This window comes from Pantherophis guttatus, chromosome 1 (genome assembly GCF_059756535.1).
Source record: "Pantherophis guttatus breed Tessera chromosome 1, ASM5975653v1, whole genome shotgun sequence".
NCBI lineage: Eukaryota > Metazoa > Chordata > Lepidosauria > Squamata > Colubridae > Pantherophis > Pantherophis guttatus.
In genome coordinates, this window is record NC_142063.1 from 173765165 (window position 1) to 173779972 (window position 14808).

Sequence of the window (14808 nt, forward strand, 5' to 3'; positions counted from 1 at the left end):
ATTTGAAATGCTCAGAAGCATATAATTTTTTCATCCTAACTTCTTCAAAAATTTGGAGCACAAATTAGATGTACAGAAAGCTTTAAAATCTATATAAAGCATACTGCCTTTTTCTTGTTTACTGCCTCTGTTTGTCTCATAGAATCATAGAATTAGGAAGTTGGAAAGTAACATAGGGATCCAGCTCTCTGCAATGCACAGGAAAACCAATTTATCTAACCTTCAGCAACATCTGTCCATCTCTTCTTTGAAACAATGAGATGGGCAAAATATAAATTTAATAAATAAAATAAATAAATAAAAAATAGCTGTAATTTTTGATGTGGCACAGTTATATAGTCCTTTTTTAGTAGAATGCAGTAGTTTCACAATTTTTATATGATCAGATTGCCTATCTTGCTTTCTTCACTCTTCTTTGAAAAATTAGCAATAGACACTGTGAAATTGGGGGAGGTTCCTACTCTTCATGGAGTTATATTTGATTGATACAAATATTAATTTTCTCATTCTGCTGGGAGCCAAATAAAATGGCTTTTCACAAACATACATGCAGAGACTACTGAGAGGAGGCTTTGAAGGAGCTTCATTAAGCTAGAAAAAGATGTGGTTGTGTCAGTGATTTGAAGACAGGTGCTTTGTTCCCATGTACAGCAGAGCATCTTTTTCAAAGGATTTGCACAAGCCTTAATGTTAACCTTGCCATAACATTTTCTAGCATTTTTTTGCAGTGGGTTTTCTTTATTTGAACTTTATGGAGAAGATAAAAGTGAGATTGATATTATAGACGTCTTCTAATTTTTTTAATTCCATCATGGTATTTTAATTAAGTTTGCAAATTATTCCATATTTTCCTTTGGTAGGAATAGCCACCCAGATTTTCAATGCACAAACTACCATTACTAACAGAGAAAGACTGGCTCAATCTTACACATGTTCATATTTATCACTGGCCATCTACTTAGCTTCTGCTATAGATTGGAATAAAGATTGTGTACTTTATGATTCATAGGTGGGACTGATCATGTATTTTGTGCGCACACCATGTGAATGGGGCATGGATGCAATTTCAGCCACTCTGACCTTTCTTTGGGAAGTGGTGGGCTATGTAGAAGGACTGTTCTTCAAGGATCTCAAACAAACTATGAAGAAGGAACAATGTGAAGTGAAGCTTCTGGTTACTGCCTCAATGCCAGGTATGGCAGGCATTATTTTTATTTCCCTAGGGACTTTTTCCTGGTATTTGATCTTTATTTTGTAACAACAACAACAACAACAACAACAACAACAACAACAACAACAACAACGTTTCTGTCCAATCGTTTTCTAAATTCATCAACATAGCCTGAGTAAAAGGGGAGAGGGGATGTAAATCTTAGACTCTGTATATGGATTTCTGCCTATCATTGACATTACTGTATGAAAGGGAAAGCCTGAAAGAGATCTTTAAATGTGTGTAAAATCTTTTTTTATTTTTGCCTTTTTGTCTTTACATTAGCATTACCTTTAAGAAGTATACCTAGTAACCAAAATATTCATGAAATATTTGGTGAGAAAATGATGGTCAACTTCTTTGGCTGTCCTTTACTCCTTCCCCAAGTCTATTGGGCAAATGGACTGTATCAGCTGTAATATGCTGTGATCTATGCTTATATAAGGAATTGACATTATAGTTCACCATCCTGTGTGATAATCTTGAGCCTTAATGAGACAGAAATAGTCTAGGAAAATGGTTTGTGTTAATGGATATAATTTTGCTGGATTATCACCAAGGAGAGTTTCACATAAAAAGCTCCATGAGTTGCAATACATATGTTGCATAAGTTCCTTAGTGTGAACAAAAGAAAACTTTTGATAGAAAGTATTCCCTTTGATTTGAAGGAGCAAGCCAAACAAATAATCCACGTTCTTGCAAATTATATTCTGCATTACATCCCCATGGTTATTTTTTAAAATCCCATCTATATTAATAACAATAAAAGAGTGTTTTACATTTAGCAATTACAGCCTGAAGTGGGTTACCTTCTCTTCCTAGCTATATCCACATGCTTGAAGAAAGAGGTCTGCACATGTATGAAAGCCAGCATTGCATAATATTATAATACTGGACATGGTAAGAGAGAGGGAGAAATTCTCAGTGAGGCATGAGGCTTCTCTGAATATCCCTGTACAATACAGTCACTCTTTTTCAGCTGAACTATACTGTACAGAAGCAAAATTGATAACGGATTAAGAACCATCTAAAATGATCTGAGCAACTCAGAAGAAGACTAAGATATAAAGTAATTTATTTTTATTTATCCAGGATTCCAAAAGTATATTTTTTGTAAACAAACATTTTTATTATATCAATGCTTTTAAAGGTACCAAGACCCTAGTAGTTCATGGGCAGAATGAATGTGATATCCCAACTCAGTTACCAGTCCATGAAGACACCCAGTTTGAAGCTCTTTTAAAGGTTGGCAAATTATTAAAATAATTTTGACAAAAAAGTTTTGTTGATTTCCAGTATTAAAGCTCCTTCATTAACCTCCTTAGGTTGTGGGAGAAAGATTGATCTGGAATAATACGCAGGCCTGAGCTCTGGTACCTATTTATGAATTAGTCTTTACAAAATTATCTATTGAAAGCCTGATTTCAGTGATGGGTTGCTCCGCCTGCTCACCCAGATGTCTCTGTGGTTGTGCAGAGGCTTCTGCCCATGTGCAGAAGCATCACACACGTGCGTGAGCGCGCACGCACTATTAGCAAACTGGTAGCAACGGGAAACCCACTACTCCCTGATTTAGCAGCTTCTTTACATCTTAATATGTGAAAAGGTCATCATTACATGTATTCCACCTATAATATAATATTCGTCTTACAAATTACCTCAGATACATAGTAAACAAAGCAGTTATATGGGTGACCTGTTATCAGTGACTTTTAACATTTAACGGTTAATTAGCTAATTAGATATTGCACTTTCAGTTACCCAACAGGCTCATTTCCATAGGCCTACTATATGAAGTAAGCATATTATATCACTTTCAGTTGTCATTTTGGACCTTAATTCAAGATGACAAGTGTTACAATCTAAGTGGTATCACTAATTAACTAAGAACTGCGTTAGTAGCAGGGCAAGGCTTGACATCTTATTTTTATTAAGATTCCAACTTTACGGGTAGGAACAGAGATATAGCCATAATTACCTGAGGAAAATACTTTTAAAATAAATATCTTTCTAAATTGAAGAACATGTGATCAATCAATATTACCTTATGCTTATGTCTTTATGTGCTAGGAGTGTCTGGAATTTTTTAACATACCTGAATCCCAGTCTTCCAACTATTTTTTAATGGATAAGCGGTGGAATCTTATTCATTATAATAAGGTGAGATAGTTTTATATTCTAATGTTACTTATTAATTGTAATTGAAAATCTTATCAACAAGTGACATTTTGGATACACTAATATGCAGGTTTGATATAACCTAATAATAATATGTACGGGCCCTGAAAGTGTGAGTTCTCCAATACTGGAAGTTTTTAAGAGATAGGACAACCATTTGTCTGAAATGGTATATACAATATTCCAAATATAATCTCACCACAGATTTGTCAGTTCTTTTTTTGAATAGCCCGAAGGCCTTTTCAAAAAAAAGAAAAAAAAAAGAAAAAGATAAAACAAACAGTTACAGAAATAACAGTCTAAAAATATATGATATATGACATTTAAAATTTAACAATATTGAAGTTCAATAACTAGATTTCCAAAACTAGATAACCCAAATAAGATAGCTCCTCTCTAACTCAGCTCATCTTTCTTACAATCAATGAAATTCTTTTCGATATAACTGGCTCGTATTGCTGTCATCCTTTTAAAATAGCGAGTGATAGCCCTTACCAGGGGAGGAGAGTCTGCCTTCAATAGAAATGATAATTTATGTCTTACTTTCCAGTGGTGAAATTTATTTATAATTGGGGACAGATATTGTAATCACAGATTTATATAAGGGCATTATTCTATTTGCAGTTCTATTTTCAACTGCTTTCCTAATGGTTCCAAACATGAAATTGTCTTTTTTAAAGACCCCTTTCTTGATCAATCACTAGCAATTCAAATCCCATTCATATTTCAATGAAACTTGGATATTTTGGGCTAATATGCATAATTTTACATGCCATTTTGAAGCTCATTGCTTCATTCTGGAGAGGTTCTTGAGAGGATTCTCACAATCCCTTTTATATTTTACCACTCTAAATACTATGGTATTATCAGCAAATGTAGTACATTGCTCAACTCTCACTTTTTATACCATTTCTATATAAGGGGGAGAAATCCATAGATTAAACTATAGAATAACAGATTTGGAAGGGACTTTGGAAATCTTCTAGTCCAATCCCTTGCTTGAGCAGGAGATCCTATACCATTTCAGACATATTGCTGTCCAGTCTCTTCTTAAAAGACTCTAGTGATGGAGCATCCACAACTTCTGAAGGCAAGCTGTTCCACTGGTTGATTGTTCTCACTGTTAGGACATTTCTCCTTAATTCTAAATTGCTTCTCTCCTTGTTTAGTTTCCACCCATTATTTCTTGCCTTGCCTTTTGATGCTTTGAAAAACAGGTTGACCCCCTCTTCTTTGTGGCAGCCCCTCAAATATTGAAGCATTTCTATCATGTCTCCCCTAATCCTTCTTTTCACTAGACTATACATACCCAATTTTTGCAACCATTCTTCATATGTTTTAGATTCCAGGGCCCTAATCATCTTGGTTGCTCTTCTCTGCACTCTTTCCAGAATCTCAACATCTTTTTTATATTATGGTGACCAAAACTGGATGCAGTATTCCAAGTGTGGTCATACTAAGGCTTTATAAAGCAGTACTAATGCGTCACATGATCATGATTCTATCCTTCTATTAATGCAGCCTAGGATTGTATTGACTTTTTTGGTGGCTGCCGCATATTGCTGGCTCTTATTTAAGTGATTGTCCACTAGGACTCCAAGATCTCTCTTGCAGTTACTACTATTGAGTCAGTTTTCACCTAATCTGTACTTATACAGTTGGTTGACACCCCCCCCCTCTTCTTTTTCTTGCCTAAGTGTAAAACCTTGCTTTTCTCCACATTGAATTTCATTTTTTTAGACAGAACCCAAGGTTCAAGTCTGTCAAAATCCATCTGGATTTTGAGCCTGTCTTCTAGGGTGTTGGCTATGCCTGCCAGCTTAGTCCCATCAGTCCCAATATTGATCCCTAGGAGTTCACACTATGCATATATCACCAGTCTGAAAGTTGACCATTTATTCTTTTTCTGTCTCCTGTTTCTTAACCAGTTATCAACCTATGTAAAAGAAAAACCCAGAACGGAGAGATTTTTCTCCTTCACTATACTGTTATGACTGAAAAGTATGACTATTTCTGAAAATGCAATTTGCTAATGTGCTAGAAATATAATTCATTTATAAAATACAGGCTTTTTAAAATTATCCCACAGACCTATGTCCGTGACATTTACCCATTTCGTAGATCAGTATCTCCACAACTGAATCTGGTACACATGCATCCAGAAAGGGGGCAAGAACTCATTCAAAAACAGGTATGTTTATAGTAAACATCAAAATGATGCATCCTGACCAGATTATCATATTGGTATATGATTTGGAATGGTCTAAAAGATATTTTGTGGTGCAGAAGCCACAAGCTTATTCATTTCTATATTTTTGGTGCAAGATACTGTAGATATACTGTGTCTTAATAGCTACAATTTACAAAAATATTTGAATTGAATAAGATATTGTCTTATCTAGGAAACTAGGATTCCTAGACGTAGATTCCTGGGACAGTCTCTTGGATTTGTGGGTGCATAATATGGTAGCTCAAAGCAGTTTTGGGATGCATTGGTCCATTTACCTATTGATTTCTGCTTATTCCATTCAATTATTCCGGGTGCGCTTCAAGGTGTTGGTTATCACCTTTAAAGCGCTCCATGGCATAGGGCCAAGCTATCTTCGAGACCGCTTGCTGCTACCGACGACCTCTCAGCGACCCGTGCGCTCCCACAGAGAGGGCCTCCTTAGGGTGCCATCAGCCAAACAATGTAGGCTTGTGACCCCCCGGGGGAGAGCCTTCTCTGTGGGGGCACCTACCCTCTGGAATCAGTTGCCCCCAGAGATAAGGAGACTCCAAGACCTCAGTGCCTTCCGCCGTGCCCTTAAAACCCACTTTTTCCAGCAAGCCGGGCTAGCTTAGGAAGAAATTTTTAAATTTTTAAAATGTTTTAATTGGTTTGTGGTTTTTTAAATTTTTGGGCCAAATTTATATATATTTTAATTGTTTTTAATATTTGTATTTCATGTTTTTAATTCTGGCTGTGCACCGCCCTGAATCCTCAGGGAGAAGGGCGGTATATAAATTGAAAAATAAATAAATAAATAAATAAAATAAATAAAAAATATGCTGAGAGTTAGGATGGATAAGCTTGTGCCTGATAAGTCATTCCCATCACTATGTGGAAATATTGCTTGGATATATGTTTTGTGCTAGTCCAAAACTCTTTGTGAGATGTAGTTTAGATCCTGTTGCTGAAATATACATATTTGATATGTATATTCATATTCATATAGTCTATTTTTCAAAACATGAATAAATTAAATTAATTAAAACATGTGACACTGTAAATTAGATTAATTAAATTACATTAACATATTCCATCTAACTATGATAATTTCTCCATTCTTTTTTCCACTCCAGATTATTTGCTTCAGATCCATGTTCTAGATGTAGAGTAGTTATTACTAATTATTTATTCATTCTGATAGTTCTTAGTGACGGCTCATAGAGCATAGAACTAAAATTAGTTACTTATTCCCAGTTCTCAATTCCTTATCTGGTTGTTTTTTTTAGGTATTTACCCGTAAATTAGAAGAAGTGGGTCGAGTGTTGTTTCTCATTTCTTTGACTCAGAAGATTCCTGTGGCTCACAAGCAGTCCCATGTGTCTTTGTTGCAAGAAGACCTTCTTCGCTTGCCTTCATTTCCACGTAGTGCCATTGATGCAGAATTTTCACTCTTCAATGATCCACAAGGTACCACTAAGTCTCCCTCAAGCTGAGCTTGACTCCAGGTGGCTAAATTTTTTGACAGTAGCAAACAATTGGTTTGCCATTATCCTCTTCTAAGATGTTTTTATCTTGCTTTCCAATATAGGCTACTAGGCTTACAATATAGGGTACTAGGATTTCCTGTCTTTATCTCCTACAAGTACTAACTAGGTCTAACTATATGGAAAACATTTTACTGATACACTACTGAACCACCAAAATGAGATTGTAATTTGGTTGCTTAGAAACAATTAAATATCCATAGATAGCATCACCATAATTGTTTAATAGTACAGAATGGGTTTAATATGAGATTAGCAAAATAGAACAAGAATCTATGATCTCTTTGAATAATCAAGGTTAATGCAGCAAGCCCTATTTTAATACCTTGGTCTATGGATACCTCTAGAGATTTTTTTTAAAGAAAGCTCTGATATTTCTCTTTAAAATAAGCTACTGCATTTTAACATAACATTGTTCTCCTTGTTCTCTTAGCTGGCAAGGAACTGTTTGGTCTGGATACACTTCAGAAAAGCCTATGGATTAAATTGCTAGAAGAGATGTTTCTGGGAATGCCCAGTGAATTCCCTTGGGGGGATGAAATTATGCTGTTCCTGAATGTATTTAATGGAGCCCTGATCCTACATCCAGAGGACAGCGCATTGTTGAGGCAGTATGCTGCTACTGTAATCAACACAGCTGTACACTTCAACCACCTCTTCTCTCTCAGTGGTTACCAGTGGATTCTTCCCACTATGCTGCAGGTAAGCTTCTTAAAAAAAGAAAATTGAAAGTCCTAAAGTAGTCATTAGGCTATCCTGCCAGGTCAGACTTTCCGAAGGATCCATTGATGATCTCATTGTTCATTGCACCCCTTTAATTCTTTATCATGACTGCTTTGAGTCACAGTGCAGCTTTTGAAAATGATCCTTCAGCCTCTTGGTAACAAATCAAAACTCCTAAGGATTTTCTTATTTCCCAGGTATACGCTGACTATGAGAGTAATCCACAGCTCCGTCAAGCAATTGAATTCGCCTGCCGTCAGTTTTACATTCTACATCGTAAGCCTTTTGTGCTGCAATTGTTTGCTAGTGTTGCTCCACTTCTGGAATTTCCTGTGAGTGTCAGCCAACTGCTGTATGAAAATTGTTTTCATTGTTTTCTGACCATGCTGAAATTGCAATTGAAGTATGATAATATATTTAAAGAATTGCAATGTTCTGGGCAATTCATTGATCATTGTGTTTCTGCTCAGAAAAAGAAGCTGCTGGAAAATCAGTTCATGAGTTTAGGATTATTAATCTTGACAACCACACTAAGGTCAACATTACTTGCAACCTCCTAAGGAGCTACAAGCCAAAGTTTGAGAACACCCAGACAACAACAACAACAACAAAGTCCTTCAGTGGGTGGGAGAAATGATACATGGTTCCTACATCAATCCTGCATGCTTTTTTTCCACTGACTGTCTTATGCAGAGAAGCTTTAGCTTCCATTTCTGAACCCACAACTTATTCCTTGAAGGCTTGCTCACATTTTCAGGAATTCTGGTCTCCTCTCTAGAAAATTCTCTCCTCCAAGGCTGACATTCTTCCATTAACAGAATATTGATATTACCCTGCACATTCAGCTTTTTGTGCCTACATGGAGAGACACATCTGTACATAAATTAAATGGTGTTATACATAAATAAAAATCTTCTAATGCTGTCATTTTTGCCTAAGCATGCACTAGTTAAAGTGAATATTTGGACATGACAGAAAAGGCATAGTTCTAAGTGGGAGTGGTGAACCGTCACCTTCAACTTCACATCTCAGATTTTGATACTTAGAAATGTTTAGGCCATGAAGACTGTGTTGTACATGCTAAATGGGAGTTAAAATGTGAACATTCTTCAAAAGATGCTCACTTGATTGTGCAATTTATAGATACTGTTTTAAAATTTCTAAAATTACCTGTTGACACATCAATATTAATAAAGTTTCTGAAACCATTAAAACTCTTAATGAAAGCCACTTAAAACAATATTTTATTTTATTTATATTTAAATATTTAAAACAATAAAAAATGAAATAATTTGTTCCATCCTCCAACAAGGTTGCCCACTCATCACCTTGATTTTACATAGCTCATTTCACAAAATCAGACCATCTTGGGATTTCTTAGATTTTGTTATCTAATCTTCTATATATAGGGATTAAAGTTTGTAACTCTTGTATAAAATTCTCACATATCCAAAACTGGTGTTGCTTACTTCAGTTGACAAAAACACATGAGTGGAATATAAGTGGTTTTCACTGGATATTGAAGTTCCTTTTTTTAAAACATCGCGCATCCTCTTAAAAATTGTAAGCTACCCAGAATGTTTTTGGAGCAGGGCAGCCTTGAAATCCAGTATATAAACAAATAAGAAACAGAACAACATTACTTTCTTCACTGCAGGATGCTGCATACAATGGACCCAGCAAGGGAGTGTCTGCTCAGTGCCTGTTTGATCTCCTACAGTCCTTAGAAGGAGATACTTCTGACAACCTAGATATTCTAGAATTGGTAAAAGCAGAGAAGCCCCTGAAATCACTAGGTACTGGTATTTTCAATTTGTTTTTTAAAAATTGCCATTTTTCTTGTGAAATAAATACATTTCTGCTTTCCGATAACATAAACACTAAAATGTTAAATAAAAAACAAATTTAAACATTTTTTTTTAATGGTCAGGATCATACTACGTTACTTACACTATGCAGGATCTACTGGTCTGCCCCTATTCAGTAAATGAGAAGCCAATCGTTGCTTTAAACCCTATGATTTTCCTCCACAAAGAAACCTTTTACAGATAGTCCTCAACTTACAACAGTTCATTTAATGACTGTTCAAAGTTGCAACAGCATTAAAAAAAAAGTGACTTATGACCATTTTTCACACTTATGACCATTGCAGCATCTCCATGTTCACATGATCAAAATTCGGAGGTTTGGCAACTGACTCATATTTGATGATGGCAGTGTCCCAGGGTCATGTGATCATCTTTTGTGACCCTCTGATAAACAAAGTCAATGGGAAAGCCAGATACACTTAACAGCTATGTCACTAACTTAACAATTGCAGTAATTCACTTAACAACTGTGGCAAGAAAGATTGTAAAATGGGGCAAAATGCCTCACTTAGTAACAGAAATTCTGGGCTCAATTGTGGTCATAAGTTGAGGGCTATCTGTGTTTTAATTTTTAAAGAAACAAAATTCTAAAGAGGTCCAAACTGGCTTACAATTGTATTATATAAATTGTTTCTACCTATAGGATTTTATATTCTTTATTTTATATTCTTGTACTGTATCTTGTTCTTTATATTTTCTAATGTTAAAAGTTTTCTTGGAAGTAATTCTCACTATGTTTTAATGAATTTTCCTAGTTAATTTTACTGTGCAGTCACATAATAACATGTTTCCTCGAACTACAGTCTTCAGTGGAGTTAAGTGCCAAATAAATAGTAATAGGGCCAGCCTGATCAGGTAATCCTATCCATATTTATTCAGAAGTGCTGCTAACTTTTTTTTTTAGATGAATGTCTATGCAAAAGGCAGCCTTAAATTCTAAAGTGAAAGGAATTTTAATAGAATTAATGATATATCGCTAATGATCCAGTCTACTTTGATACAATGTATAGGTATTGTATAAATGTACAGATAGAGATTGAACAGGAATTAGTTGATTTTATCTCTCATGATACAATATTTCATATTGTTCATACTCTGTTATTGTTCTTCTCCAGCTCTGGATCCCAAAGAGTGTGACACACACAAAGCTCCAAAAACTCTGCTTAATACAAACAGACCCCTTTTTAAATACAGGCTTTCAGTGCAAATGTCCTTATCAGCCTGCTATGAATTACAGAGAATAAACAAAGTCTGACAAAGGTTGGCAACCAGCCCAGAAACCAAGATATAACAAGAAACTCACTCTCAAAATGCTCTGCGTAGTAATTAAATGTTGTTTCCAGCAGTGTGTGCTATCTGTGAGCGAACTTAAATAGGCTAAGGGAGTGGCCAATTAGCCCCAAGCCTTACTCTCGAGGAGACCTCCTCCTGAGTAGCCACTCCTGCCTTTTGGCAGCCCTGTGTGCTCGATCATTTAGAAGAGGCTCCTTAACTTGAAGGAGCCTCTGGAGGTTCTGAAGGCCCTGGCTGAGTCTCTGCCTCTGGCACCACATCCTCTTCAGCCTCCTCGCTGTCCGACTCGAGCGCCGGCTACACAGGCTGCTGGTGTGACACCACACCAGCCTCCTCATCGTCAGGATCAGCCACAATCTGTGCAGGCTGCTGGCGGGCCACAACACTTATGTTCTATTTTGTATCTATTTCAGATTTCTGTTATGGCAATGAGGACCTGACATTTTCAATCAGTGAAGCCATCAAGTTATGTGTAACAGTTGTGGCATATGCACCTGAGTCTTTCAGAAGGTAACAACTATTTCTTGCATTTTCAAACAAGTATGATAACAATCTATCATTCAAATTTATATATTTTAACTTTGCACAATACATTTATTAAACTGTTTAAAACATTCCTCTTGTTTTAAGGATTATTCAAGGACTTTTCTTTTTCTTTTATTTATTCTTTCCCTGAAATTAAATTTTGTCTCTATGTCTAATGATTGGAAGGTCATTACTATTTCCAGGTATAAAGATTATTCTATCTGGCCTTTAAATTTCTGCCTATGTTCATTGTCTCCTCAGTGCTTATTCTTTCTCAGGTTTAGCCATAGAACTTAGTTAGATGATGCCTGGCTTCTCTGAGTAACAGGGAAAAATCACTTATTGCTGGTTGCTTCAACCACACCACTCTGGAAACAAACATCTCCCACTTTTTGCCTTCTCAAACTGTCTTGATGTTTAACATTTTTTTCAGTTACTTCCTGTTTCATGTTATTACATTTTTTGGAAGAAGTTGTTATTGTTAAAAAAAAAACAAGAATTTTTTTTTTTGCAGGTTCAAATTTGTTCTGACTGTGATGGTGTCCTAATATTCACAATAACTAGCCACAGAGTACTGTGCACAGTCCCCTTTCCTGCAGACAAAAATGGGTTTCTCCTGAAGAGAGGGGTATTGTACTTCCGGATATAACCTCACATTGATAGCATTGTTACATGATCTACATTGTTTCAGTCTTCAGATGCTGATGGTCCTTGAAGCTCTAGTGCCCTGTTATTTGCAGAAACTTAAGAGGCAAACCTCCCAAGTGGAAACCGTGACAGCTGCTCGAGAAGAGATTGCTGCTACAGCTGCTCTTGCAACATCCTTGCAAGCACTTTTGTACAGTGTGGAAGTTCTTACTCGGTGAGCTATACCACCTACTTGCCATGACCTTGCAAGGGTCCAAGGAGAAAAAAGATGAGAATTTTATGTTCCTGCCCATGGTGAAAACAATTGTATGCCATTATATCTTTGTATAATGTATGTATGTACATACAAGAACAAGAATTTAAATGAGCAATATTCACATCCGCATTATAAAATATAGAAGGTTGCATTTATTTATTTCAAAATTAAGTCCTCACCAAATCTATTTCACAGAAAATTAAACCAGAGGTGAGGGGGAGTGTCAAAGTAGGATCTATCTGATGGATTTTAATCACAGATTAATTAATGCAGATTCAGCATTTGCCATCCAGAATTTATTTTCCTCCTTTTCCACAAAGTAATACAATGACATTTAATAAAGATAAATGCACATAAAGATAAACAGTTTCCTAGGTTGAGCTTGACTCTTGAGACATGTATGAGTATTGTCATTTTGGAATTGCCTATTTATAGTGTGATTATTGGCTTGTTTGTTTACTTATTTAGTTCAAACAATGTCCTGTATCTCCATAGTTTCCTGGAGTTCTTTCCAAGTCTGTCCCTCTTAGCTTTTTCAGGATCAGCCAAAAAGACTACTATAACACAAAAAGACTAATGAGGGTGCATCAATAAAAACAGTTTCCACATCAAAAGAAATAACAGTTCTACTTTATTATTTTATTTATATAGTCAGACAGTATTGTGAGTTCTATGTTGATTCTGGAGGCCTTACTTAGAAGGAATGAGATAATTAATAATTAAGGCCTATGAAGAGAGATTGAAGGAACTGAAACTGTTCAGTTTGAGAAAATTGAGAGTACGGACATGATCGTCCTCTTCAAATACCTGAAAAAAGATTACATTAAAAAAGTCAAAGACCTGTTTCCTGTTGCTTCTGAAGGCAGGATATTATCCCGATTACCGCCTTTTGGCCTTGGCGTGGGGGAAGGGAGATTGCAGGTTCGGAGGGAGAAACTGAGAGTCCTGGACAATGGCTGCTGCTCCATCTGCAGGAAAAGAGTTGAACTCTGCTGGCCTTATGTCATCCAGCCGCTGTGAGAGAACGGCTGTGGCCATTTGCCTGCACTGCAGCTATTTGATCCAGACGCCCCATCGCTGTGAGAGAGTGAGGGGCTCCAGTTTGCTCATATCCAACCGTATTGCCATCTCGCACCTCTAGGACCATCACTGACACCCAGAGTGACTCTCCCTTACCTCGTCACACTTATATGGCTTACACCTTGGCGGATCTGCTTGCGCTGCAAGATGCTCCCCTCTCACGGTGGTGGCCTTCCACTCTATCGAAGGCCTACCTTAAGGACGGGCTTTGGAGCCCCGAGAGGTGGCATGTTCTAAAGCAGGAATTGAGGGGTTTTTTAATCAGGGTTTTTAACGATCTTTTACAGGGAACTGGGAAGGCGACCAAGGGGGATGGGGGGGGTAATCCACCAAGGTCGGAGCCAAGCCCAGCATGGGGTAATGGTTTGGAGGGTGCAGGACGAGGGGCTGGTGGATGGGAGGGGCAGATACGGCGGGAGCAGGGGGCCATATCAGGTGCCGGGGGTGCGCACTTGCTGTTTGAGAGCAATTGCGCACCCCGGTCCCCAGTGCTCCTCTCGGGTACTAGGTTGCACAGATACTCAGGACCTGGGCCTTCGGCTGATGCTGTGCAACGCCAGGTCGGTGGTAAATAAGGCCCCCCTCATTTTATGATCTTATACAGGAGGGGGGAGCGGACTTGGCGGGTATTATGGAGACCTGGTTGGCCCCGGAGGGAGGGGTCCCTCTGGTTGAGATGTGCCCACCAGGCTTCAGAGCATTCCATCAGCTGAGGGCCCAGGGTAGGGGCGGGGGGGGTTGGCGGTTATTATAAAAGAAGGTCTTGGTCCGAGGGAGACCATTGTGCCACAGATTGCTGGATGTGAGGTGGGGTCATGGGGTTCAGATGGGCTTGTTGCTAATGTACCTGGCTCCCTGCCATGTGGCAACGGCCCTATCTGAGCTACTCGATGTGATAGCCACGGTGGCAGTTGATACACCCAGGCTTATGGTCATGGGTGATTTCAACCTGCCATCTGTTGGTGAAACGTCCAAGATGGCCCAGGAGTTCATGGCTTCCATGACGGCCATGGACCTGACCCAGTTAGTTCATGGCCCCACTCACAGGGGGGGAGACACACTCTGGACTTGATTTTTGTCTCTGGCCAGTGGTTGGGTGGTCTTCTTATAAGGGATATAGAAATGGAACCCTTGTCATGGACAGATCACTCGCTCCTTCGCCTGGACCTTCGAACCGCTACACCCCGCCGCAGGGAGGCGGAACTGATAAGATGGGTCCGCCCGAGGCGCCTGATGGATCCAGATAGGTTCCAGACGGAGTTTGGGCCATT

The 14808-nt window shown here is 37.9% G+C and overlaps 1 protein-coding gene across 17 annotated transcripts in view; it reads left to right on the top strand.

Moving 5' to 3' along the window:
* Positions 1-14808, top strand: part of UNC80 (unc-80 subunit of NALCN channel complex) — a 174940-nt gene that overhangs the window by 115829 nt on the left and 44303 nt on the right. For all 17 annotated transcript variants that reach the window (XM_060688149.2, XM_060688156.2, XM_060688157.2 and 14 more), the window contains 10 exons: positions 1010-1193; positions 2361-2455; positions 3281-3370; positions 5478-5579; positions 6887-7067; positions 7578-7846; positions 8065-8199; positions 9525-9663; positions 11442-11538; positions 12245-12415. In XM_060688149.2, coding sequence (XP_060544132.2) covers positions 1010-1193; positions 2361-2455; positions 3281-3370; positions 5478-5579; positions 6887-7067; positions 7578-7846; positions 8065-8199; positions 9525-9663; positions 11442-11538; positions 12245-12415 — 1463 coding nt within the window. The remainder of the gene's footprint in view (positions 1-1009; positions 1194-2360; positions 2456-3280; positions 3371-5477; positions 5580-6886; positions 7068-7577; positions 7847-8064; positions 8200-9524; positions 9664-11441; positions 11539-12244; positions 12416-14808) is intronic.